Raw genomic sequence first — 27,817 nt, 5'->3', positions numbered from 1 at the left:
TAATATAAGCCAGGTTATGGATAGTTTATGACCAAGAACCTTTCAAAAACTTTCCAAAATCGACCTCCATATCCCTATTTCTACAGAAAAAAAACATTAAAATCCCCTGAAAATTAGATATATTCTCTTGAAGAATAATCCTCCTAAATACTTCCCCATTTTCTCACCCCCCACTTGAAGAAATACCCTAAAATCCCCCCATAAAAACCACATAATTTTCCATAATTTACATTTATTAAAATGTTTATTTGTTCAGCAATAGCAAAAAATAAAAAAAAAAATTCTTAACTATATAGGCTTTAAAAAGTTGTAGCAAAAAAATTCGAAGTCACAATGAGATGGCATTTCCTCCTAAACGCGAAAGTCTGAAATGTTTTAATTGTAAGAACAATTTATGATCTATAATTATAATATATAATTATGTATAATTTTTAAAAATTACATTTAGAAATATTTTGTTAAAAAAAAAACTTTTCATGACGATGAGTTGTTGTTGTTGTTGTTTTTTTTGTTAAAAACCTACTTAGAATTTAATTTATTTTTTATCCTAATTGTAGTTTTTAATTCGATTTTAGCAGTACACTCATTTAATTATTAATTATTTATTAATTAATTAATAGATTAATTAATTAAGTTAGTTAAAACATTAGTTTAAGTATTTCATTTTGTCCAGTGTAGGTCTTGACTCTTTTTTTTTCGAATAAATATCCATTATCTCTAGACAGGATCTCGATCTCAAAATAAATCTAAAAAATTATGTACAATTTTTCAAGACGACGGATTCCAAGACTACTTTATCATACATGTGGCTGGAGGGGATTAGGGGGGAGCAGGATATAACCCATATACTCTATTAAGTATATATATTCTTGATCTGGAGCTCCTTACTCCGCTGATATGGCTGCGGCGGCCTCCTTGCCGCCCGCTTCTCCGGCGGGGGGAGGCGGCACCTCCTTCATGGACTCCACCTTGGCCACGATCTTGAGGGCGGGGCCCAGCTTCATGCCCATCGCACTAACCAGATGCTTCTCCTTGAGCAGCAGCAGCGCCTGTCCATCGATCTCCTGCTGGATGAAGTCGTCCACGTAGTCCTGGCAGCCAGTCAGCTCCCGGATGAAGTTGCTAACCTCGTCCACCGTCCAGCTGCTGATTGGGGGACGTTCGGGGGCAGCCGTTCCATTGACTCCGGACGACGAGATGGCTGGGTTGGCCAAAGTGACCACACCAGCGGGCGCAACGGGTGAAGGAGGGGGAGGAGGTAGTGCCAGGGGAGGAGCTGGTATCGCCACGGGCAGGGGACACCCAAGGGGCGGTGGGGGCAGGGAGGTAGGTACCAGAACGGGCGGGAGGATCGCCGGCACCTCCGCCGGGGCAGGCTTCAAGGCCTCCAGTTTGTCCACCAGGGCCATGGCATCCTCGGCCACTATACCTCCAGTACCAAGGCCATTTGTCTCCATGGCGCTGACCACTCCGTTCTTCGCCTGCCGGGCACATCCCGGCGAGCAGAAGCGCTTCCTCTTCGCCTTGGACTTGTGCTCCAGCTTGCCGCACTGCTCGCAGGCCACGATGTCCGCCGGAGGGGGTGTGGGGGTGCTGCTGATTCCACTCGGCTTGATGTCCTTCATGTCCTCCTGCATGGCGGCCTTTTTCTCTGCAGGATTAAGAGGAGAAGCGGGTGAGTAAGCGGAAGATTAGGGGATACAAGTGACAGGAATACTCACTGGGAGGCTCGTCCTGGATGTCCTTGTCGGCGTAGCGCTGCCTGGTGACCGGGAAGGGCTCGTTGGCCTCCTGGATGATGAAGCCATCGATGACGTGGGTCAGAACGTTCGGCTTGATCATTGCTTTTGGCAGATCCTTGGGCCCATTGAGGCTGCTGGTCGTGGTGGTGGTGGTGATGGCGCAGCTGGTGGCGGTGGTGGTGCTAGTGGTGGTAACAGTGCTGCTCCCCGTGCTCCGAGCCAGCCCGATGCCGTTCGAGATGCTGGAGGTGGTGGGGGTGGACGTGGTGGTCGTGCCACTGGTGGCAGTGGAACCCTTCACCTCCTCCTTGCCCCCGGGAGTGCTGCTCCGCTGCTTGCTGGTCGGCGTGAGGTTGGAGGTGGGAGTGGCGCACTTGGTGGGCGTGGACGCCACCTCGGTGGCATCTCCATTCGGCAGGGCTTCGCTCGTGGAGCTGCTCGCCTCCGCCGAGGCACTCGCACTGGCAGGAGTGGCGGATTTGCTGTCCTGGCCAGCGACGGGCGTCATCGGAAAGTCAATGGGCACCAGGGTGGCCGTGGGAGTCTTCGAGGGAGTCTCCTTGGTGGGAGTGGCCGGGTGGCTGCCCGCCACTCCTCCTCCCCCGCTGCTGGCGCTGCTCAGGGCCACCAGCTGACCCGAGGAGGGCGTCACCGCCGTACTGGTGACCGACACCGTGACTGGAGGAGCGGTAGAGAGGTGCCCCACAGTGGCGTTCATCATGGAGGTCATGGCCAGGATGTGATTGGTGCTCTGGGTGAGTGTTCCTGCTCCCTGGGATTGCTGCTGCTGCTGCTGCTGCTGCTGCTGAGTCGCTGCAGCAATGCTGGCGGAGATCAGCTGCTGTTGCTGCTGCTGGAGCTGTGCCTGCGCCTGGGCTTGAGCCTGGGCCTGAGCTTGGGCCTGAGCTTGAGCCTGGGCTTGGGCTTGGGCCTGGGCCTGTGCCTGCTGAAGAGTCGTCACCGTGCTGCTGGTGACCAGCGGAGTGGTGCTCTGGTTGGAAATGGTCACCACGCTGCTGGTGGGCAGTGAGGAGCTGGCGGTGGCCAACTTGCTGGTCTGGAAAAGGGTGCCCCCGGAGGCGGAGAGGGCCGCCTGCAGGGCACTGGAGGTGGCTATCCCAGCTGGAGTGGTCGGAGACGAAACGGAGAAGGGCACTCCGCTGAGCTGCAACTGGCCCGCCTGGGCCTGCTGCTGCTGGGAGTTGGCTCCACTCGCCCCCGCCGCCTGCTGCATCACAATCTGATGGATGAGATTGTGCTGCTGCTGCTGCTGCTCCCTCTGCTGCTGCTGCGCCTGCTGCTGCAGTTGCTGCTGCTGTTGCTGCAGTTGTTGCTGCAACAGTTGCTGCTGCTGCGATGTAATGAAGGTGCTGGTCGGAACCTGGAGGATCTGTTGCTGCTGCTGCTGTTGTTGCTGCTGCTGTTGCTGAGCAGCTGCCACCTGCTGCTGCTGCTGGGAGACCTGCTGTTGCTGCTGCTGCTGAGCCTGGGCTGCCGCCTGCTGCTGGTTCTGCAAGGCGGCTATCTGCTGCTGGAAGATCTGCTGCTGCAGCAGTTGCTGCTTCTGGATGAGCTGCAGCTGCTGCTGCTGCTTGTCCACTCCGGCCGCAGTGGCGGCGTGCAGGGTCTGCCCGTTCTGGAGCGTAATGGGAGCGCCCGTCGTGCTCATGACCACCATTCTGGAACAGGAACAGAGATCGGTTAGATGAGGAGGAGGAGGAGGATGGGATTCAGTTGGCACTCACTTGTTGCCCGCGGAGTTGACCACCTGCTGGAGATTCGCCGCCGCCACCGCCTGCTGCTGCTGCTGGACGGTGGCCAGGTGACCCACCACCTTGTTCTGGCCCGCCACCTGCCCGTTCTCCGTCTTGAGGGTGGGGAGAGCGGGCCGCACCGGCGTCTGCTTGGTCCGCATCTTGGCCTTCAGCAGGCTCTGGTTCTGGGCCGTCTGGGTGGAGACGGAGCTGGCCGGACGCACCTGGGTGCCGTTGTGGGGCATCACGGGAGCCCCTGCCCGCTGGAGGGCCGTCAGCTGCTGCTGCTGCTGCTGCAACTGGGCAGTGGCCACCGCCAGCTGCTGCTGCTGCGCCTGGCTGCTGTTCCCCGCCTGCTGCTGCTTCGGAGCCAGTGCGTCCAGCTGGGTGCGCGCCTTAGTGGGAGTCTGGGTCACATTGCACTGGATGATCTCTGCAAGGGAGGATTCAGTTAGTAAGGATCAGTAGTCCCCAAGCTCAGAGGCCAATCTTACGGTTCTGCTGCGTCTGGAGCGTCTGCGTCGTCGGCTGCTGGATGAACATCCCGGATGTGCCGTCCGGCTGCCCCCTCAGGATGATGGGATTGGAACCAAAGTGCTGGAGCCCGGCGGCGTTCTGCCAGATCCAGGGGATCTGCATCTGCTGCGCCTGGCCGGGATTCAGGAGCTGGGCCGCCTGCACCGACTGGGCCACGCCCGGGAGGGTGGACTGCGACACCTGGACGCACTGCTGCGTGGTCTGGGTGGTCTGCTGCTGCTGCTGCTGGACTTGCTGCACCTGCTGGCCCTGCCCCCCACCCCCCTGTCCGACGCCCACGCCCACTCCCGTGCCGCCCGCCGTCGCCTGGACCGTGCTGCTCGTGGTGGTCACCTTCTGGACCACCTTCTGGGCCAGCTTGCCCTGCGCGTCCACGCCCACCTTGGCCAGGGCGGCCGTCAGCTGCTGCTGTTGCTGCTGCTGCGTGAGTTGCTGCTGCTGCTGCTGTTGCTGCTGCTGCTGCTGCTGCTGCGAGAGCTGCTGCTGGGCGGCGGCCATCGACTGGAGGAGGTTCTGCTGCTGCTGGGGGGAGGGGGAGATGACGTTCACGGGCGAGATGAGCAGCGTCTGGGGCGACTGGTTGTGGGTGGAGGTGGAGTGGAGGGAGGGGAGCGACGGGATGCAGGAGGCGTAGGCCCCTCCCGCGAATCCCGCCTGGCCCGCCGCCTGGATCATCTGCTTGGCGTTCTGGGTGGTGGTGGCTATCATCTGGGGGGCATTGCCTTGAAACGGTTTCCCCGCCGTGATCACCTGGATGGGCTGCTGGCCCAGGCTGCCCGGATGCAGCAGGTTGCCGGACACAATCATCGGCGGATAGAGGAACTGGGTGGAGGGCTGCATCAGCTGGACAGCCCGGCCCTGTGCCCAATCCCCGCCCACTCCGCCGGCGGTCAGCTGCATGGGCGACATGGTGCTGATGGCAGTGGACTGCTGTTGCTGCTGCTGCTGCTGGGCGTTCTGGGCATTGGCCGGACTAGGAGCTCCTCCACCCGCTCCACCGCCTCCTCCTGCCGCGCCACCTGCTCCTCCGGCTCCTCCGCTGGCCGCGTCGGAGAGCTGTTGCTGCAGTTGCATGTGCTGTTGCACGTCCAGGATGTTGGTGGCATGCTTCAGCTCTGGGCCACCACCACCGCCACCACCTGCGCTGGGGAACTCCTGCTTCACATGAATGGCATAGGGATTGGTGGCATAGAACTGCTGCAGTTGCTCCGGCAGTATCTGGAGCGGCACGGTGGCAGTGGTGGCCACCTGCTGCTGGCCCTGGTTCTGGGACTTATCCAGCGTGAGGCTGTGACGTGTGGGCAGTTGGGAGTTGGTAATCGAGGTGGTTGGTGTCTGATTGTGACGCTGGCGATGATTTGTTGGAGTAAGTTTTCCACTTCCTGTCGTGGTTGTGGTTGTGGTTGTGGGTGTGGGTGTGGGTGTGGTTGGTGCTGATCCCGATCCTGGTGTCTGTGCTTGGGCAATGCCGGGATGGGGGGGACTGGCCACATCGTATTTCTCGTCGAAGGTGATGCCCGCCTTTTGGGCGAGAGTTTCCAGGCACTTGAGTGGCCTTTGTTGTTGTTGTTGTTGTTGATTTTGATTATTTCCACTAATATTATTATTATTATTGTTATTATTATTATTATTGTTGTTGTTATTGTTGTTATTGTTGTTGTTGTTGTGGAGCGGCTTCTCTCGGATATTGGAATTATCCTTAAGAGGTAATGTGGCAACTGGAGTATTTCCTGAGTTTCCAGTCGGATTCCCTGGTGCTGTTGGATTGTCGCTTTCAGTGTCCGCTCTATAAGAGATCGGGTAAAAGAAGAAGAAAAAAAATAAAAAGAAGAAGAAGAAACAAGGGTCAGTACAGTGTTGAAAATAAATATTTGACCATCATCATGGACCGCACACTATAGTATATTTATGACATGGTATGGAATGGTATGGGAATGGGATGAGATGGTATATGGTATGGTAGTATGACATGTCATGGTATAGGATGGAATGGTATGGGAGTTCCTAATGGCCTTCTCTTGTTCCACCACCATGACCACAAATATTAACAACCCAACTGCAAACAGAATCCCAAAACAGCATCCCAAACAAATGATTGCGATGAGTTTTTTTTTTAAGCAAAATATAATAATATAAATAAATATAATAATACAAATTTAACACAAAATAAGACTTTAAATATTTAAGATTTTCTTGTAAAGATAGTCTTGTAAAGATTTAAGGAGAAGTATTTTTCTTAATTATTTACTTTTTAAATAGAAAAAAAGATAATAGAAGATAAGTAAGAGATACTTTATAAAATTAAAACCAAAAAGTTATAAAATATTATGATATACAATGCCTTATATTAATATTATTTAAAAATTATATTAATAGTACTTTAAATTTAAAAATAAGTCTAATACAATCTAAAATCTGAATCATAAATATTCTGAAAATTAAACAAAAAAAAAAAAGGAAAGAAATAAGGCTTAAGTGATTCTTTTTTTTGTCTCTTTTTTTCGAAAAAATGTCGAACCCTAAGATTTATTGGAACAAATAATAATCTGTTCTGTGGACCTCGAAAAATATTTGCTTTTAGGTAGAAACCGAAAATATTTCTCGTTTTTTTTTGTCTTATTTATCCCATCCGTTTTCCCTTCCTCCCTCTCTGCCTCTTCTGCCTGTCCCATGGCCCTTCTCCGTTTTTGCCAAAAATGCAAAAAGGTGTCCTTTATTGCCAATGCGACCCCGACCCGGCCCGGTCGAAAATGGTGGTATGAAAAAGAATGGAAAAGAAAGAAATAAAGAAAGGGAATAACGGAAGAGGGCGAGTATACCAGAGTATAGGGTATAGTAGAGTACTGGAGAGTAATGGAGAGTACTGGAGAGGGTTGCCATCGTTTCCATTTATCCATCGATCTTAATCTATGGGTTTTTGTCGAATTTCCACTTTGTCGTGGTATGTATGTTTTTTTTTTGTTTTTCCATTTTCCATTTTCCATTACCATTTTCCATTACCATTCTCCATTTTCCATTTCCATGTGAAAGAAATTTAGCCACGCAGCTGCTTCATAAAATAATGCCATTAAAGGAGCCAAGTTCAAGGACCTTCGAGGACTGGAAATATCCTCCCAGCTAGTCGTATTTCGATTTCTATTCGATGCGAGAGAAGAAAGATGCCCAATTCCCAACCAAATGCCCTCGAGACCCATAAAATTCTCAATCCTTGTAATACTATTGTATAAAAAAATAATAAAAATAAAATAATAAAAAGAAGGGTAGTAATGGGGGGGGGGGGAGGTAGTGGTGGGCGTAAGAGGTCTTATAGAGGGTGGTTTTTTTGCTCAGGGTGGTGCTTTTTTTTTTGTATATTTTTTTGTATATATTTATTTGAAGGATGTGTATATATTTATGTCTCAACCAAGATCAGAACCACCCGCTGGGAAACAAGATATTTCTTTTTGGAGAGAGACCCTCTTGAGAAAAGCCTCCAAAAGAGGGCTCCAAAAGAAAAACAAAAGAAGAAGACTGGTTTCTGATATGGACTATGTATGTGTGTGCGTGTGAGTGTGTTTGTGGAGAGTTGGAGAGCAAAAATCATCATCAAGTTGCACTCGCTACACAGCAGCAGCAGCATCCAGGAGTTTAAAGATAAAAATCATGCGAGAGCATGCGCTGCCAAAAAAGGCAAGGTAACAAGAGGAGGGGGGGTGGTGGTGGAGGTCAGTGGATGGATGATGGAGGGAAAGGTGATAATTCAAATCAAAGCTGGCTGAGTGTGAGAATGAGAAGGTGACATGACAGCATATTGATTGATACACAAACGAGTTTTTGCAATAAACCTACTAAATAACAACAACAACGACAACAACAACGACAACAAAAGATATAAAAAGAAAGAACGAACAGCAAGAATTCGAGTGAACGAGATGAAACGAGATGGCAGTTCGTACACATTTTTATCCACTCACCGTGGTGGCGTAGGTGTTTAATATATAGGGTTGCCAGGCAAACAAAAAGTTACAGATAAAAACATGGATTACAACATGGATTTAAATATTTTACATTTACATAAGAAATATATTTTATATACAATTTTAAGATTATGTTTCAATTATTTGTATTTAAAATTTACATTAGATAAAAAATTAATAATATTATATAAAATTTTATTTAAAATAAAAATTAGAGATTAAAAATTATTATTTTTCGACTCTATCAACAATTGTTTAATGTAAAACCCTATGACTTGGTAACCCTGTTTTGAAATTACATTTTTGTTTACTTCGGCTGCATGGGAGAGAGCGAGAGAGAGAGAGGCAAAGAGCAACAGCAACATGCAGAGAGCAAACACTGCGAGAGCAGCAGCAGCAGGGTTGCCGCATGCAGTTTTGGGTTTTCGGCCAACAACAATATAAAAAAAAAAATTGGCTACCTTTTGGCTTAGAACTTTTGCTTTTCAATGCTGGATTGTTGGCGGGAGACCATGGGACATCGAGAGGATAGATGGAGGGGGGGAGGAAGTAAAACAACCACCAGACACACACACACAAGCACCGTACACTGCATGCATTGCGAAATTTCGTTGTCAACAATGCAGATGGGGGGGGTGGGGGGATAAAAAAAAGGGCAGTGTGTGGTGGAGTGCAGAGAGGGGAGGGGGGAAACTCGTTTTGCGACTTGTGAAGTTTTTTTTTTTTTTTTTATAAGCCTACCTACCACCAGTGGAGTGTATTTTATGACAGAATCATATATTTTTTTTTTTTTTTGCAAAGTGCTGGGAACCCTCTTTTAATGATCATTAACATGCCACGATCCAGGCAATTAACAATTTATTTTATTAATTATTTAATACAAAATATTTATAAACATAACTTAAATATACAAAATTTAGAAAATATTTTTAATTAAAAACTAAGCCAAGCAAAGCAAAAATAAAAAAAAATTAAAATTAAACTAAAAAATAATACCTTTTTTGCATAAACTTCAATGCACGACGATCCATTATTTAAAATAAAAACAATGTTTTTTAATAAATTAAAGGTAGGCATGCGGCAGCGGCTTCACTGTTCTTCTTTGTTTTTGTTTTTGTTATTTTTGCGGCGACACTCGACATGGATGTTGTTGTTGTTTTTGTTGCTGTTTTTGACATTTTTGGCATTATTTCTGTTTTTTATTTTTTAGTTTTTTTTTACTTTCGAAACATTACAAAAAACACAAAACGAACACAAACACAGGCACATGGACTGAACGTACAGGCAATAAACATAAACATACAGGCAACGCAACATGAAACATGAAACAGCCACAAACGCAAGACAACACAAAATGTACACAAAAAACGAATAATAATCCGACAAAGTGCAGTCTTCTCTCTCCTTCTCCTTCTTCTATGTATTTGTGTTGTGTTTGTTGTGTGTGTGTTGTGTGTGTGATGATGGGCTTCGTTGTTAATTAACTCACACTATCTCCGATTGCAGTTTTTCTCAGTGTAATTAATATGCTCGGGGCCACCGAAGCACCTGTGCACGCGATCTTACATAAAAAAAAGCACCTCGACAACTCTAGATGCTTGTTTTTCGGCTTCGCTCTCCCCCTTCGGCCCCCCACCAACTACACTTTCCAGTCGCGCCACGAAGCGCCGCAGTCGCCGACGTCGTTTCTACTTCTTCTCATGTTCGACGAAGAATTGCAGTTTGCACTCACTAACTAGTCACTAGCATTCACAGATAGGTGATTTGATTAAAAAAACATAAATAAATAAATAGTCCGAATCCGAGTGGACACTGGACGCGGTTTATGGTTTATGGTGTTCTGGTGCGTCGCGTCGGCGCGAGAGTTTTTCATTCACAGCACATGCACGGCTCGGCACGGCACGGCACGGATAGGCAGAAACGCTGACGCTACGCTGTCGTTGTAGTTGGCGCTGTCGCTGTCGCCGTCGGATAGAACCGCACGCCGTCGAGTTGAGTTGCAGACTGAGGAAGTTCGGAGAGAGCGCCGTCGAACACTCGCTTGCTGTCGGCGGGGCGACAACTCTGCTGCCGGACGACTCACACGGTCGAGCCGAAACAAAATGAAGTGCGCATGTGTTCGTTCGTGTTGGTGCTGCTCTAGCAGCTGGCAGCGGAAACCAGTTTCTCTCGCACCCGATAACTTTTCTCTATACCGAAATGCGCGGGAGCGAGTGCGACGGCACTAGGGGCAGCCGACCCCGGCCAACGTGTATGAGTGCGATGCCCTCTGCGCGGTTGGGGTTGGAATGAAACAGCAGCAGCAGCAGCGCCGGCAGTGGCAGTGGCAGGCAGCAAAAAAAGCAAAAATCGAGATACAGCTGGCGGGCATGTGTGTGTGTGTGTGTGTGCGGTTCCAACCACCCCGACCGTGTGCTCCCCTCCAACCCCGCCACCGTCCACTACCGAATCCAGTTTTCTGCCTTCTGTGTCTGTACACTCGAATGTCTGCCGCCCGATTGTTGCTATACTTCATCTTCTTTTTTCATTCCACCACCACCACCACCACCACCGCCAGCCACTCCACCCAGGTAGGCCTGGCCGGGACGACCTTCCCCCACCTCCTCCCTTGTGCTCCCTTGTGCTGCTCTGCCTCTGCCTCTGCGGCCAGGGATCGGATCGGCTTTACGTTATTATTAGTTGTGCTTGTCGGAAACAGACGGGACGTGAAAAGAGGAAAGGGGGTGGGGTGGCGTATGCGCAGAGCCAGAGCGAGCTGTTGTTTTGCTCGAACAGTGGCATGCGATCCATTATCATTGGATTGCATTTTCATTATTTTTCATACTTTTTTCTGGCTGCAGTCGCTCATACAAAGCGGGCACAGTGGTTCGAACGCAGAGTTCGATCGAACCGAAGTGCATGGCACTGCGAACAGTGGAGAGTCGGCATGACTGTAGGGCTTCAGACAGATCTATTTTGAATCTGAACTGTCTGAACTGATTGATTTAAATATTATTATTTAATTTTTACTGTCAATTATTGATGATTTTTATTGATATTTTTTCTTTAATAATTATATTATAATAATATAGTTTGCAATTATTTTTCTAACCCCACGACCACCACCCTCGTCCCACTGTGCCTTTCGCCAGCATTTCATTTTTCATTTTGTGCCTTTGTCGAGTGCTCGGGGCTGTGTGTGTGAACGCAACGCAGTTGTATGGGTTGCGCCGCTTTTGGGCTCTGTCGGTCTTCTTCTGCCGCCTCCCTCCCCCTCCAACACGTTGCAGCGCCCCACACGCTTTCATCATTCAATCGCCGTTGTTGTTGTTGCTGTTGCGGTTCGACTGATGAAATCGTGGGGTTCGCTTCGTCTCATTTCTTTTTTCGCCGCGCTGCCGCCATATTATTTTCACACACGCTGACTGCTCTGCCTGCCGCCCGCTCTCTCGCTCTCTTCTCTGCTCCTCTCTCCTCTCCTCTGCTTGCGTTGTTTTTGTTTCTGCTTTTTTTTTATTACTGCCACTGATTGCGTGCGCTGGTGTGTGTGTGGGGTTGGCTTTTTCTTTTTGGTATTTTTGTGGGGTTTTGTGCTTAGCTTTTTTCTTATTAGTTGCGGCCGCGTTCTTTCCTCCTCTTCTTTCGCCCTGCCAACTCAACTGTACAATGTGTCGAGCATGCGCTCTTCCTCTTGCCGCCGATTCAATTAATTGCAAATGCCTCCAGCTTGGGGCTCTGACTGTGTTGTGGGCAGCGGGCGCAGCGGGCGGGGGTCTATGTGTGTGAGTGGCTCTGAGGGGGCTGTACGTGCGAGCAGGCGAGCAGATAGGCTCTGTCCTCTGCGAGTGTTTATGAGTGTGTGTGTGTGGGGGCTATTTGCATTTTGAGGAATGAAATGACAAATGTTTAATGAGCGTAAATTGCTTTGCGCTTTTTTCACACGCCGTCTCTCTCGCTCTGGCCCTTGTAACGGCCTGCCTGTTGGCCACCCCTCTCTCTCGCTCACTGTAATGAGTAATGAGACTCCCTCTCTCCCTTACTCCGCTACCTGTTGTTCTTCCGAGACTCAATCTTCTGCCTTCACCAAGATTTCCTTCACCATTTTCCAAATCAAATCCCGCAACCTTCGGATCTATCAACATCTGCTTACCCTCCCATTAAGGGCTGCCCCTGTAGTGGTGCGATTACTTCTATCGGTATGTTGTTGGTGTTGTAGTTTCCAGCGACAGCGACGTCGGCAGCGACGCAAGGCGTGGTCAAGATCGCAATAAAAAATGGATCTCTTGCGTGATCATCTCTAAGATATTGTATCTTTTAGATCTATTATCGATCTATCAGGAACCCTCTTCATAAGAAACCAACCCATTTATTTTCTAATCCATTTTCAATACATTTTCGAAAACGACTTTGCCAAATGGTACGTACTGTACCTCAAAATCGAACATACTTTGTTTGGAAAACTGATTCCAAATGATCCTTGCAAAAAAAAAATTATAGAACTGGCCGGAAAAGGGTTGAACTTGACGGCCGTGACACTTGCCTTCCGAATCTGAATCGGAATCGGAAACCTAAAAACCCACCCTTTCCTCCATTTTCGGGGCGACTCTCCAGTCGATGAAACCAATTTCTAAACAAACACGCTACAATTACCCTCAAAAATGCGAAAACATTTGGGACCTCCAAATTGCAACCCCCGAACTCATTAGGGGTGTGGATAGAAGTGCCCTATGTTTCGGATTATTCTGGTCCTTCCTACGATTAATTTAGATCATTAATTTAGATGTTTTATTTCTTAATATATGTAGAGATATTTTTTAAAATATTAAATATACTTTGATTTTTTACAGATCGATTTTAATCTAAGTAGTTTATAAAAAAATATTGGAATTTAAGCCAAAAATCTATTTTCCTTTTCTTTTTTTAAATTTGTATTTATTTATTTTTTACTCATGAATTCTGTCATAAAAATATACACTTTAAAATATATTTTTATCATAATATTTAATAACATTTATTCAAAAATCTCAAAAAACAAGTATAATATTTACTATTGCTCTAAAAACATGTAATATTAATATTTTAATTAGTCTGTAATCCGTAACTAAAAGCAAAATTAACAAACTTAGATTTTAAATGTTAAATTTTATAATTTTAAACTATCCATTCACAACAGTAATGATTTTTATAATATAAAAACTTAAATAAACACAAAAAAACGATTAAAAAATCTATTTTAAAAATCTATTTAAGTTGCATCTCATTTCCATAAACGTATAGTTGATTTTATTTTTAAAATTATCTGTATAATAAAATATTTTGTTCTTCTTAACCACCAATAAACAAGTAAACATACAAATTTTAAGTAAAAAAAAATAAAAATAGTTTAAGTATTCCATTTTCCAGAGTAATTGAATTAAAAGTTGAATAAACTGTTATACAAACCACACAAGAAAACTCACCACACACCACACAGAACTAAGCCACGCCTCTCATTCGTGCATTAAGAGACAGGTGAGAAAAAGAAAGACTGCTGTTAAGTGTACGGCTGTCCTTGTTGCACCCACAGGTAACTTAAGCCCACCCTCCACTAGAGCGAGCCAGAGGAGAGTACGTCGAGCGCGCCCATTTTTCTGCTACCACCTTCCGTCGGCATTTTGTATTGGGCCGATTCGAGCCGCTGCCCGCAAATTAGCGGCCAGGCAGAAAGCACCTATGAGATACTTATTGCCTTTCCTTTTGTTCGGCCCTTCGCGAATAAAAATGGAGATTGTTTTTGGTTTTTGTATCTTTTTATTTATTAAAATTATAATACTTCTAGGGACTACACTAGCTTCTTACTTTCTAGCTACATAAATACTTAAACATAAGTGGAGTAACTAATTTTAAGTAATACATTATTTAATACATACTAAAACTAATCTAAAATAAATTAAAATTAGCTTATCTTTTTATAATTAATATATAAAATTATGCTTATATTAGAAGAACATAAAAGCTTTAAACTAAGAATCAACTAACTAAAGAATCGGCTGAGATATAGCCTTGATTCTGGGCCATATACGGAAATCCCGCATTTCGCAAGGGGTCTGCCCATAAATTTTTGAAAAAATTTTTAAAAATATTTTGTGTTGGGATTTTGATGCAGAATGGTGGGGAATCGATCCAGAAATCGTTTAAGGTATTCCGCTCAAGGATCGGATGAGAATCGGCTGAGATATAGCCATAGATCTGGGCCATATACAGAAATCCCCCATTTCACAAGGGGTCTGGCCATAAATTTTTGAAAAAATTTTAAAAAATATTTCGTGTCAGGATTTGGATGCAGAATGGTGGGGAATCGATCCAGAAATAGTTTAAGGTATTCCGCTCAAGGATCGGATGAGAATCGGCTGAGATATAGCCTTGATTCTGGGCCCTATACGGAAATCCCCCATTTTACAAGGGGTCTGCCCATAAATTTTTGAAAAAATTTTAAAAAATATTTCGTGGCGGGATTTTGATGCAGAATGGTGGGGAATCGATCCAGAAATAGTTTAAGGTATTCCGCTCAAGGATCGGATGAGAATCGGCTGAGATATAGCCATGACTCTGGGCCATCTACGGAAATCCCCCATTTTACAAGGGGTCTGCCCATAAATTTTTGAAAAAAATTTAAAAAATATTTCGTGTCGGGATTTTGACGCAGCATGATGGGGAATCGGTCCAGAAATCGTTTAAGGTATTCCGCTCAAGGATCGGATGAGAATCCGCTGAGATATAGCCATGACTCTGGGCCATATACGGAAATCCCGCATTTCGCAAGGGGTCTGCCCATAAATTTTTGAAAAAATTTTAAAAAATATTTCGTGTCAGGATTTGGATGCAGAATGGTGGGGAATCGATCCAGAAATAGTTTAAGGTATTCCGCTCAAGGATCGGATGAGAATCGGCTGAGGTATAGCCTTGATTCTGGGCCATATACGGAAATCCCCCATTTTACAAGGGGTCTGCCCATAAATTTTTGAAAAAATTTTAAAAAATATTTCGTGACAGGATTTTGCTGCAGAATGACGGGGAATCGGTCCAGAAATAGTTTAAGGTATTCCGCTCAAGGATCGGATGAGAATCGGCTGAGATATAGCCTTGATTCTGGGCCATATACGGAAATCCCGCATTTCGCAAGGGGTCTGCCCATAAATTTTTGAAAAAATTTTTAAAAATATTTTGTGTTGGGATTTTGATGCAGAATGGTGGGGAATCGATCCAGAAATCGTTTAAGGTATTCCGCTCAAGGATCGGATGAGAATCGGCTGAGATATAGCCTTGATTCTGGGCCATATACGGAAATCCCGCATTTCGCAAGGGGTCTGCCCATAAATTTTTGAAAAAATTTTTCAAAATATTTTGTGTTGGGATTTTGATGCAGAATGGTGGGGAATCGATCCAGAAATCGTTTAAGGTATTCCGCTCAAGGATCGGATGAGAATCGGCTGAGATATAGCCTTGATTCTGGGCCATATACGGAAATCCCGCATTTCGCAAGGGGTCTGCCCATAAATTTTTGAAAAAATTTTAAAAAATATTTTGTGTCGGGATTTTGATGCAGAATGATGGGGAATCGATCCAGAAATCGTTTAAGGTATTCCGCTCAAGGATCGGATGAGAATCGGCTGAGATATAGCCTTGATTCTGGGCCATATACGGAAATCCCGCATTTCGCAAGGGGTCTGCCCATAAATTTTTGAAAAAATTTTTAAAAATATTTTGTGTTGGGATTTTGATGCAGAATGATGGGGAATCGATCCACAAATCGTTTAAGGTATTCCGCTCAAGGATCGGATGAGAATCGGCTGAGATATAGCCTTGATTCTGGGCCATATACGGAAATCCCGCATTTCGCAAGGGGTCTGCCCATAAATTTTTGAAAAAATTTTTAAAAATATTTTGTGTTGGGATTTTGATGCAGAATGATGGGGAATCGATCCAGAAATCGTTTAAGGTATTCCGCTCAAGGATCGGATGAGAATCGGCTGAGATATAGCCTTAATTCTGGGCCATATACGGAAATCCCGCATTTCGCAAGGGGTCTGCCCATAAATTTTTGAAAAAATTTTTAAAAATATTTTGTGTTGGGATTTTGATGCAGAATGATGGGGAATCGATCCAGAAATAGTTTAAGGTATTCCGCTCGAGGATCGGATAATATATAGCTGAGATATAGCCAAAGATCTGGGGTAATCTTCGCAAGGGGTCTTATTTCTAAAATTTTAAATAAATGAGAATTCCGTAGAAGGGTTCGATGAAAGAATTCTTCCTTAGATAAATAAAGTCTAGGACGATTAGACCTTCGATTAAAATCGATAACTATCGAATACAACGCCTTCCTCTGATAAACTCACAATTTCGATACAATCCCCTGATAAATTAAAGTAAAAATTGGGTGTTTGTATCTGATTAGAAACGGATGGTGAGGATTTTGAAGGACAGACCCTCATTTACGCCCAATAGCGATCCCTCCTTGACCTCGTCCTCGAACCCACCCCTCTCCGCCGACAAGGAGCTTAGGGGTGGAATTCTCAGCAGATCGCTATCCCCGCTTTTAATCCCCTATGATGTGTTTTTTTTGTTCGCTTTTAGGGGTAAAGTAGCTTGTTTTGTTTAAAAATTAAAATCGCTTCCACTCGGCGCCCGAAAATGGTGGAAAAAGGATACTCGAGAAGGGTGCTGAGGGGTCGCTGAGGTCGCGACGAGGCTTGTGGAAAAGCCAAGTGTCAGAGGTCAACCCTTTTCCGCTCCCCGATTCGATTTTGCCCAGGGGTTTCTACATTTATTTATTTCTCCGGCTAAGGGACACAGTCCGTTGATTTTAGCTCCCTCGGGGGAAAAATAGACAATCCGGAAAGGGGATGAGGGGGAAAAATAAGAGATTTTGTGGCAAATATTTTGAAAAGGATTTTTTTGAAAATAATACGATGTTTTTTGGTGAGTTTTGGAATTATGAAATATCATTTTAGGGCTTAGGGGAGGTAATAATATATATTTATTCTTAGGTAATGGAATAAAAAATATATATTTTTATTTAAAAATTTTTAAAAAATATTTTGATACTCAAAAGTTGTATATTAATGTTGTTAAAACGCTTATTCTTTAATTTATTTAATAAATTTATTATAATAGATAACTCTTAAAAAATAATCATTAAAATAACATAAATAAAAAATTGATATTTTTTCTTAAATATAGGTTTCAACCCTGATGGGATCAGAGTCCCCTCCAGAGTCCAAGCGGAGCTCGAGGACTTCCTGTTTGGGTGCTAAGGTCAAGTGAAGGAGAAGAAAAAGGAAATGATAAAAAAGGAAAAGAAAAGTCAAGAGAGAGCTGCGAGGAAAAGTTTCTCTGAAAAACAGCCAAATGGACAGCTAATTAAGCCAAATTCCAGTGACGGAGATCTCGGCAGAGATCCATTTTTATAACGAGGTTGGCCACGCCTTGTGGCCATAAACGCCGGCAGAGCCGCTGACGTCGACCGTCATTTACGATCCCAACAACAATAACGGTAGAAGTCAGCCCACTTTCGGCTATCGCACCACTACAGGGGCAGCCCTTCTTAATGGGAGGGTAAGCAGATGTTGATAGATCCGAAGGTTGCGGGATTTGATTTGGAAAATGGTGAAGGAAATCTTGGTGAAGGCAGAAGATTGAGTCTCGGAAGAACAACAGGTAGCGGAGTAAGGGAGAGAGGGAGTCTCATTACTCATTACAGTGAGCGAGAGAGAGGGGTGGCCAACAGGCAACCGTTACAAGGGCCAGAGCGAGAGAGACGGCGTGTGAAAAAAGCGCAAAGCAATTTACGCTCATTAAACATTTGTCATTTCATTCCTCAAAATGCAAATAGCCCCCACACACACACACTCATACACACTCGCAGAGGACAGAGCCCATTTGCTCGCCTGCTCGCACGTACTGCCCCCACAGAGCCACTCACACACATAGACCCCCGCCCGCTGCGCCCGCTACCCACAACACAGTCAGAGCCCCAAGCTGGAGGCATTTGCAATTAATTGAATCGGCGGCAAGAGGAAGAGCGCATGCTCGACACATTGTACAGTTGAGTTGGCAGGGCGAAAGAAGAGGAGGAAAGAACGCGGCCGCAACTAATAAGAAAAAAGCTAAGCACAAAACCCCACAAAAATACCAAAAAGAAAAAGCCAACCCCACACACACACCAGCGCACGCAATCAGTGGCAGTAATAAAAAAAAAGCAGAAACAAAAACAACGCAAGCAGAGGAGAGGAGAGAGGAGCAGAGAAGAGAGCGAGAGAGCGGACGGCAGGCAGAGCAGTCAGCGTGTGTGAAAATAATATGGCGGCAGCGCGGCAAAAAAGAAATGAGACGAAGCGAACCCCACGATTTCATCAGTCGAACCGCAACAGCAACAACAAAAACAACGGCGATTGAATGATGAAAGCGTGTGGGGCGCTGCAACGTGTTGGAGGGGGAGGGAGGCGGCAGAAGAAGACCGACAGAGCCCAAAAGCGGCGCAACCCATACAAATGCGTTGCGTTCACACACACAGCCCCGAGCACTCGACAAAGGCACAAAATGAAAAATGAAATGCTGGCGAAAGGCACAGTGGGACGAGGGTGGTGGTCTTGGGGTTAGAAAAATTAGTTGAAAAATATAATATTATAATATAATTATTTAAGAAAAAATAGCAACAAAAATCTTCCATAATTGACAGTAAAAATTAAATAATAATATTTAAATCAATCAGTTCAGACGGTTTAGATTCAAAATAGGTCTGTCTGAAGCCCTACAGTCATGCCGATTCCCCACTGTTCGCAGTTCCATGCTCTTCGGTTCGATCGAACTCTGCGTTCGAACCACTGTGCCCGCTTTGTATGAGCGACTGCAGCCAGAAAAAAAGTATGAAAAATAATGAAAATGCAATCCAATGATAATGGATCGCATGCCACTGTTCGAGCAAAACAACAGCTCGCTCTGGCTCTGCGCATACGCCACCCCACCCCCTTTCCTCTTTTCACGTCCCGTCTGTTTCCGACAAGCACAACTAATAATAACGTAAAGCCGATCCGATCCCTGGCCGCAGAGGCAGAGGCAGAGCAGCACAAGGGAGCACAAGGGAGGAGGTGGGGGAAGGTCGTCCCGGCCAGGCCTACCTGGGTGGAGTGGCTGGCGGTGGTGGTGGTGGTGGAATGAAAAAAGAAGATGAAGTATAGCAACAATCGGGCGGCAGACATTCGAGTGTACAGACACAGAAGGCAGAAAACTGGATTCGGTCGTGGACGGTGGCGGGGTTGGAGGGGAGCACACGGTCGGGGTGGTTGGAACCGCACACACACACACACACATGCCCGCCAGCTGTATCTCGATTTTTGCTTTTTTTGCTGCCTGCCACTGCCACTGCCGGCGCTGCTGCTGCTGCTGTTTCATTCCAACCCCAACCGCGCAGAGGGCATCGCACTCATACACGTTGGCCGGGGTCGGCTGCCCCTAGTGCCGTCGCACTCGCTCCCGCGCATTTCGGTATAGAGAAAAGTTATCGGGTGCGAGAAAAACTGGTTTCCGCTGCCAGCTGCTAGAGCAGCACCAACACGAACGAACACATGCGCACTTCATTTTGTTTCGGCTCGACCGTGTGAGTCGTCCGGCAGCAGAGTTGTCGCCCCGCCGACAGCAAGCGAGTGTTCGACGGCGCTCTCTCCGAACTTCCTCAGTCTGCAACTCAACTCGACGGCGTGCGGTTCTATCCGACGGCGACAGCGACAGCGCCAACTACAACGACAGCGTAGCGTCAGCGTAGCGTCAGCGTTTCTGCCTATCCGTGCCGTGCCGTGCCGAGCCGTGCATGTGCTGTGAATGAAAAACTCTCGCGCCGACGCGACGCACCAGAACACCATAAACCATAAACCGCGTCCAGTGTCCACTCGGATTCGGACTATTTATTTATTTATGTTTTTTTAATCAAATCACCTATCTGTGAATGCTAGTGACTAGTTAGTGAGTGCAAACTGCAATTCTTCGGTGAACATGAGAAGAAGTAGAGACCTCTGCTGGCGGCGCTTCGCTGCCGACGTAAGCAGCGCAGTATTGCTGGAAAGTGTATCGCTGCTGGAGTAAAAACAAAGCCAAAGCAGAGGCAAAAGAAGAGAAGACAAGAGAAAATACAAAAAAAAAAAACACATTAATGCTGTTTGGCGTCTAGAGTTGTCGTAGCTGCGTTTATTTTTTTATGTAAGATCGCGTGCACAGGTGCCTCTATCGGGCACTAGCATGTAAAGTACTGTTAAGAAAACTAATTAGTGTCCCAAAACCCAAAAAAACAAAAAAAAATGAAAAACTAAAAAAAAAAAACACATTTTTGAGACGCCGCTGCCGCTGCTGCTTCTCCGCCGGCGCATGCTCCCCGTATTGTTGTTGTTGTTGTTTCCTTTTCCGTTCTCTCCCACCCTCTGCTGTTGCCACTTCTGGGCTTGCAACTCAATTCGGTTGAAGGGAAAATCAAATTGATGATGGCTGTGGCATTGTTGCAAGAGTCTCTCAGCCTCTGCTTCTGCTTATGCTTATGCTTCTTCTTCTGCTTGTGTCCCCTGCCTCAGATACACGACACCCGACCCGAGCTCACACAGATACACACACACACACATACACATACACTCTTGAAAACTGGTGGAGAGAAACCAGTCTTGGAGTTGCATGCTGCTGGAGATGTCGAGGAGGATGCGTCTGGCAGGCTGTCTAGCTCGATTCCGTTCCTCCCCCCTCTCTCCAGCACACACACATATACCACAACAACAACAACACCCACTAGTAGCAGCAACAACCCCTCGGCCTGGGAATCAACCCCCGACGGACCGCCCACCCGCCTTCAAACCCGAACCTTACCCTCAAGCTTTTGTGCCTTTTTTTTTATCCTCCCCCCCTCCTTGTTGGAAAGGGATTCTGGGCATGAAATCGAACCCGAAACCATTTGTTACTCCTGCCGGACAAGGGAAGTGGCATGAAAGTCGTGTATTTTCAGCAACTGTTAGTATTTTAGAGGCACTAGAGGACTAGACCCCAAGGCCTCTGAACCGTAACCCCGTGGGGCATTCTAACGGTTCATAAATAAAGGTCACTCCCACTTTGAAGTGCCCAGAAGGAGGAGGAGGATAATTAGAATTCTGTGGGTGGGGGGATGGGGAGACGAGTGGGAGAAGAGAGAGCCCAGAGAGGTACTCTCCTAAAATACATAGCATATGCAAAAAAAAAATAAAAAGAAAAAGAGACTATTTATTGGGTCAGTGTTATCTGGGACAGGCTATTAAAAATTCAATATATCTGAAATTTTATCAATTTCGTAAATAATAAATAAAATAAATGGAAATGTACACTGAGAAAGAGAGTGAGAGAGAAGCTCTTTTTATTTTATTTACTTGCGTGAATGATCAACGGAATGAGATACATTCCGTTCTGTAATGTCACTCTCTCTCGTCCCGTTTTATTTTTCAAAGTTTGTTTTCATTTTCGTTTTCTTCGCTGCCGCCACCGTCGCCGCCGCCGCCTGTCTTTGTCTTTCTCAATGATCTCGCATGTCTTTGCCATTTGTTTGTCTCGTTTTCCCAGGCACCCTCTCTTTGCTATTTTCTTTTTATTACTTTTCTTTTACAGAGAGAGAAAATGAGAGAAAGTTATGGTACAAAATTATTGTAGAAGAGTAGAGAAAAATAAGAAATAATAAGACAACCTTTTTCTCTCATAATTTTTTTTAAATTTAAAACTTAAGTCTCATAATTTTCTTTAAGTGCATTGCATCTCTCTTCCTTTTCCCCCGCTCTCTCTCTCTCAGCTGGGAGAGAAACTACTGTGGGGCTGCCAACCTGTTTGCTTGTTTCTTCAAGTTCTTGTGGCTTCGGTGATAAAATATTAAAGATAACAAAAATAAAAAAATTATGAAGCATGCCTCACGTACTCGGAGACGCCCCAAGTGTGTCCCTGTCTGTTTACTTTCCTTTATCACGATTCTTACTTATTCTTTTCTTCTATTTTGCTCTCTTTCGACCACAGAGCGGACACTGAAGCTGCCTCCGAACCAGGACCAGAATCGCCACCAGCACCGCCGACAGCACCGTCTCCCTTGAAGGACACATCGAACATCCGGGAGGACCCACAAAGACCACTCAAGTGCTTGGAAACCCTCGCCCAGAAAGCCGGCATCACCTTCGACGAGGACTCCAGTCCCAGCAGTCGGACATCCTCGGCCGCCGGTACACCGACCTCGAAGCGACGCCATCCACTCCTAAGGAATATACTAAGTGCTCCGAGTACTCCCAGCACGACGCGACGCAGCCACACGCTGGAGAAGTCACAGAGTCCCGCACAACAGGTGGCGACCACCGCCACGGTGCCGCTGCAGATCTCCCCGGAGCAGCTGCAGCAGTTGTACGCCGCCAACAATCCGTATGCCATTCAGGTGAAGCAGGAGTTCCCCAGCGCAGGCGGTGGCGCCACCGGGGCGGAACTGAAACATGCCGCCAACATCCTGGAGGTCCAGCAGCAGATGCAACTGCAGCAGCAGCTCTCCGACGCGGCCAGCGGTGGAGCCGGAGGAGCAGGTGGCGCGGCAGGAGGAGGCGGTGGAGCGGGTGGAGGAGCTCCTAGTCCGGCCAATGCCCAGAACGCCCAGCAGCAGCAGCAGCAACAGCAGTCCACTGCCATCAGCACCATGTCGCCCATGCAGCTGACCGCCGGCGGAGTGGGCGGGGATTGGGCCCAGGGCAGGACTGTCCAGCTGATGCAGCCCTCCACACAGTTCCTTTACCCGCCGATGTTCGTGTCCGGCAACCTGCTGCATCCGGGCAGCCTGGGCCAGCAGCCCATCCAGGTGATCACGGCGGGGAAACCGTTTCAGGGCAATGCCCCCCAGATGATAGCCACCACCACCCAGAACGCCAAGCAGATGATCCAGGCGGCGGGCCAGGCGGGATTCGCGGGAGGGGCCTACGCCTCCTGCATCCCGTCGCTCCCCTCCCTCCACTCCACCTCCACCCACAACCAGTCGCCCCAGACGCTGCTCATCTCGCCCGTGAACGTCATCTCCCCCTCCCCCCAGCAGCAGCAGAACCTCCTCCAGTCGATGGCCGCCGCCCAGCAGCAGCTCTCGCAGCAGCAGCAGCAGCAGCAGCAACAGCAGCAGCAGCAGCAACTCACGCAGCAGCAGCAACAGCAGCAGCTGACGGCCGCCCTGGCCAAGGTGGGCGTGGACGCGCAGGGCAAGCTGGCCCAGAAGGTGGTCCAGAAGGTGACCACCACGAGCAGCACGGTCCAGGCGACGGCGGGCGGCACGGGAGTGGGCGTGGGCGTCGGACAGGGGGGTGGGGGGCAGGGCCAGCAGGTGCAGCAAGTCCAGCAGCAGCAGCAGCAGACCACCCAGACCACGCAGCAGTGCGTCCAGGTGTCGCAGTCCACCCTCCCGGGCGTGGCCCAGTCGGTGCAGGCGGCCCAGCTCCTGAATCCCGGCCAGGCGCAGCAGATGCAGATCCCCTGGATCTGGCAGAACGCCGCCGGGCTCCAGCACTTTGGTTCCAATCCCATCATCCTGAGGGGGCAGCCGGACGGCACATCCGGGATGTTCATCCAGCAGCCGACGACGCAGACGCTCCAGACGCAGCAGAACCGTAAGATTGGCCTCTGAGCTTGGGGACTACTGATCCTTACTAACTGAATCCTCCCTTGCAGAGATCATCCAGTGCAATGTGACCCAGACTCCCACTAAGGCGCGCACCCAGCTGGACGCACTGGCTCCGAAGCAGCAGCAGGCGGGGAACAGCAGCCAGGCGCAGCAGCAGCAGCTGGCGGTGGCCACTGCCCAGTTGCAGCAGCAGCAGCAGCAGCTGACGGCCCTCCAGCGGGCAGGGGCTCCCGTGATGCCCCACAACGGCACCCAGGTGCGTCCGGCCAGCTCCGTCTCCACCCAGACGGCCCAGAACCAGAGCCTGCTGAAGGCCAAGATGCGGACCAAGCAGACGCCGGTGCGGCCCGCTCTCCCCACCCTCAAGACGGAGAACGGGCAGGTGGCGGGCCAAAACAAGGTGGTGGGTCACCTGGCCACCGTCCAGCAGCAGCAGCAGGCGGTGGCGGCGGCGAATCTCCAGCAGGTGGTCAACTCGGCGGGCAACAAGTGAGTGCCAACTGAATCCCATCCTCCTCCTCCTCCTCATCTAACCGATCTCTGTTCCAGAATGGTGGTCATGAGCACCACGGGCGCTCCCATTACGCTCCAGAACGGCCAGACCCTGCACGCCGCCACTGCGGCCGGAGTGGACAAGCAGCAGCAGCAGCTGCAGCTCATCCAGAAGCAGCAACTGCTGCAGCAGCAGATGCTGCAGCAGCAACTGGCGGCCATCCAGATGCAACAGCAGGCGGCAGTCCAGGCGCAGCAGCAGCAGCAGCAGCAAGTCTCCCAGCAGCAGCAGCAGCAGGTGGCGGCGGCACAGCAGCAACAAGCGGTGGCCGTGGCGCAACAGCAGCAGCGCGACCAGCAGCAGCAGCAGCAACAGCAGCAGGTCCAGGCGCAGCAGCAGCAGGCACTCACCAATGCCACGCAGCAGATCCTTCAGGTCTCAACGAATCCCTTCATCACGCAGCAGCAGCAGCAATTGTTGCAGCAGCAGTTGCAGCAGCAACAACAGCAACTGCAGCAACAGGCGCAGCAGCAGCAGCAGCAAAGGGAGCAGCAGCAGCACAACATCATCCAGCAGATTGTGGTGCAGCAGACGGGAGGCGCCACTGGCCAGCAATCGGCGCCATCCGGGCAGCTCCAGCTTAGCAGTGTTCCCTTCTCGGTGTCCTCGACGACCACGCCCTCGGGCATAGCCACCTCCAGTGCCCTGCAGGCGGCCCTCTCCGCCTCCGGGGGCACCCTCTTCCAGACCAGCAAGTTGGCCACAGCCAGCTCCTCGCTGCCCACCAGCAGCGTGGTGACCATTTCCAACCAGAGCACCACTCCGCTGGTCACCAGCAGCACGGTGACGACTCTTCAGCAGGCACAGGCACAGGCCCAAGCCCAAGCCCAGGCTCAAGCTCAGGCCCAAGCTCAGGCGCAGGCCCAAGCTCAGGCACAGCTCCAGCAGCAGCAACAGCAGCTGATCTCCGCCAGCATTGCTGCAGCGACTCAGCAGCAGCAACAGCAGCAGCAGCAGCAGCAGCAGCAGCAATCCCAGGGAGCAGGGACACTCACCCAGAGCTCCAATCCCATTCTGGCCATTACCTCCATGATGAACGCCACTGTGGGGCACCTCTCCACCGCTCCTCCAGTCACGGTGTCGGTCACCAGTACGGCGGTGACGCCCTCCTCGGGTCAGCTGGTGGCCCTGAGCGGCGCCAGCAGCGGGGGAGGAGGAGTGGCGGGCAGCCACCCGGCCACTCCCACCAAGGAGACTCCCTCGAAGACTCCCACGGCCACCCTGGTGCCCATTGACTCTCCGATGACGCCCGTCGCTGGCCAGGATAGCAAATCCGCCACTCCTGCCAGTGCGAGTGCCTCGGCGGAGGCGAGCAGCTCCACGAGCGAAGCCCTGCCGAATGGAGATGCCTCCGAGGTGGTGTCCACGCCCACCAAGTGCGCCACTCCCACCTCCAACCTCACGCCGACCAGCAAGCAGCGGAGCAGCACTCCCGGGGGCAAGGAGGAGGTGAAGGTGTCCACTGCCACCAGTGGCACGACCACCACGTCCACCCCCACCACCTCCAGCATCTCGAACGGCATCGGGCTGGCTCGGAGCACGGGGAGCAGCACTGTTACCACCACTAGCACCACCACCGCCACCAGCTGCGCCATCACCACCACCACCACGACCAGCAGCCTCAACGGAGGAGCCAAGGATCTGCCCAAGGCGTTGATCAAGCCGAACACCCTGACCCACGTCATCGATGGCTTCATCATCCAGGAGGCCAACGAGCCCTTCCCGGTCACCAGGCAGCGCTACGCCGACAAGGACATCCAGGACGAGCCTCCCAGTGAGTATTCCTGTCACTTGTATCCCCTAATCTTCCGCTTACTCACCCGCTTCTCCTCTTAATCCTGCAGAGAAAAAGGCCGCCATGCAGGAGGACATGAAGGACATCAAGCCGAGTGGCATCAGCAGCACCCCCACACCCCCTCCGGCGGACATGATGGCCTGCGAGCAGTGCGGCAAGCTGGAGCCGAAGACCAAGCTGGAGCACAAGAACAAGCTGAAGAGGAAGCGCTTCTGCTCGCCGGGATGTGCCCGGCAGGCGAAGAACGGAGTGGTCGCCGCCATGGAGACAAATGGCATAGTGGCCGTGGATGCCATGGCCCAGGTGGACAAACTGGAGGATGCCATTGCGGAGGCCAAGATCCAGGCCGAGCCATCCCTGCCGCCTGCTCCGATGGAGTTCTCGGGACTGTCGCTCCCAGTTCCGAGTCCATCCGTTCCGATTGGTTTTCCGATTGGTCTGGAGCCCTACGTGCCAATGGATATAGCGGCACCACCCCTGCCTCCGCTGGCGCCCGCCGGAGTGGTTACTCTGGCGACTCCCGCCATCACCTCCTCCGTGGCGAATGGTGCCCCACCCGACCGTCCCCCAATCAGCAGCTGGTCGGTGGACGAGGTGAGCAACTTCATCCGAGAGCTGACCGGCTGCCAGGACTACGTGGACGACTTCATCCAGCAGGAGATCGACGGGCAGGCGCTGCTCCTGCTCAAGGAGAACCATTTGGTTAGTGCGATGGGCATGAAGCTGGGCCCCGCCCTCAAGATCGTGGCCAAGGTGGAGTCCATGAAGGAGGTGCCGCCTCCCCCCGCCGGAGAAGCGGGCGGCAAGGAGGCGGGCGTGACTCAATAGTGTCGAATGATGCTATCGCCCTCGTATTCGATTACTCCGCCACCGTACTCGCCGGTGGCCACCTCGCTGCTCCCGACCAGTCTGGCAGCTCCTTCGCCCGCTGCCACCCCGCCCCCCGAGTCGGAGGACAGTAGCGGTGGCAGTCACCTGTGCTTCGACCTCACCACCCGTCTCTGCCACGACCTCAAGCTGGAGTAGGACAGAGTAGGACGGGGGTCTTATTTGGGGAATGTGATTCCCCTAGTGACCTTGGGAGGGGGAAGGGGGGAGCATCCATCTCACTCACACACTTGTACAGACCTCTCATCACTTCACCTCTCTTAGGATTAGGATTAGGATTAGGATTAAGGACCAGACCTGGAATAGCTGATAAGTCGACGGAACTATGCAGATTATTTATTAATTTCTCGCAGTCTAATTTAGATTGTACGGATTAGTTTTAAGTCCAAAAATCTGATATAATATATATATACATTATTTGCAATTTTTTTTTATACAAAATTATCGCAAAATTGTTCCATGAATTACAAATTTTTTTTTTTTAACTGCTGAACAAAAAATAAAAAAAAAACTCACTGAATAGTGTTTAATTGTGAATATTGAAAATATATTGTTTATTTTATTGGGAAAATGGGATAAATTACACTTGAGGAAAATTGCATAGAAAGTGCATTCGAAAGCATAGCATACTTTCGGGAGGGGGCACACCCCCAACCCCCTCCACTACAAATATTTAAATATATATCTAAAAAATGTTTTGCTATTTGTATTTGCTGCCAGCTTGGTAGCTTTCATCGGCCAATAAACTTAAATAAATTTTTTATTATTAAAAAAAATTCAATTTATGGCCAAATTGTTGAAAATTTACTTTGAAGTGTACTGGAAACACCAGGCGAACAGAAGCTTTGAACAGGTATTCTGGTGCTACTGCTCACTCACTTGGGTTTTTCGATGCATTTCACCTTTTGCTGCATCTTCCGTCTCACTTCATTTTGTTTTTTAA

The 27,817-nt window shown here is 48.9% G+C and overlaps 2 protein-coding genes across 3 annotated transcripts; one reads left to right on the top strand and one right to left on the bottom strand.

Annotated features, from left to right (window-relative positions):
• Positions 1-215: 215 nt before the first annotated feature.
• On the bottom strand, positions 216-10,073 carry LOC6504143 (polyhomeotic-proximal chromatin protein). Its single transcript, XM_032452825.2, has 5 exons — positions 8,986-10,073; positions 3,991-5,819; positions 3,488-3,929; positions 1,722-3,421; positions 216-1,651 (listed from the first exon to the last, which is right to left on the bottom strand). Exons 1-5 carry the CDS (start codon positions 9,018-9,020, stop codon positions 885-887), a joined length of 4,773 nt encoding a protein of 1,590 aa, XP_032308716.2. The 5' UTR covers positions 9,021-10,073; the 3' UTR covers positions 216-884.
• Positions 10,074-21,742: 11,669 nt separating this feature from the next.
• LOC6503498 (polyhomeotic-proximal chromatin protein) lies at positions 21,743-27,298 on the top strand. Of its 2 annotated transcripts, none has more exons than XM_032452829.2 (5): positions 21,743-21,944; positions 22,015-23,624; positions 23,686-24,127; positions 24,188-25,965; positions 26,036-27,298. In XM_032452829.2, the coding sequence occupies exons 1-5, from the start codon at positions 21,907-21,909 to the stop codon at positions 26,812-26,814; spliced, it is 4,647 nt and encodes a 1,548-aa protein (XP_032308720.1). In that variant the 5' UTR covers positions 21,743-21,906; the 3' UTR covers positions 26,815-27,298. The 2 variants fall into 2 exon arrangements, with proteins under 2 accessions (XP_032308720.1, XP_001964265.2); XM_001964229.4 differs by having other exon boundaries at positions 21,744-21,934.
• Positions 27,299-27,817: the final 519 nt, after the last annotated feature.

Source organism: Drosophila ananassae, chromosome XL (genome assembly GCF_017639315.1).
Source record: "Drosophila ananassae strain 14024-0371.13 chromosome XL, ASM1763931v2, whole genome shotgun sequence".
Lineage (NCBI taxonomy): Eukaryota > Metazoa > Arthropoda > Insecta > Diptera > Drosophilidae > Drosophila > Drosophila ananassae.
Note: the sequence above shows the minus strand (reverse complement) of the source record. Positions and strands in the feature narration are given on the sequence as shown.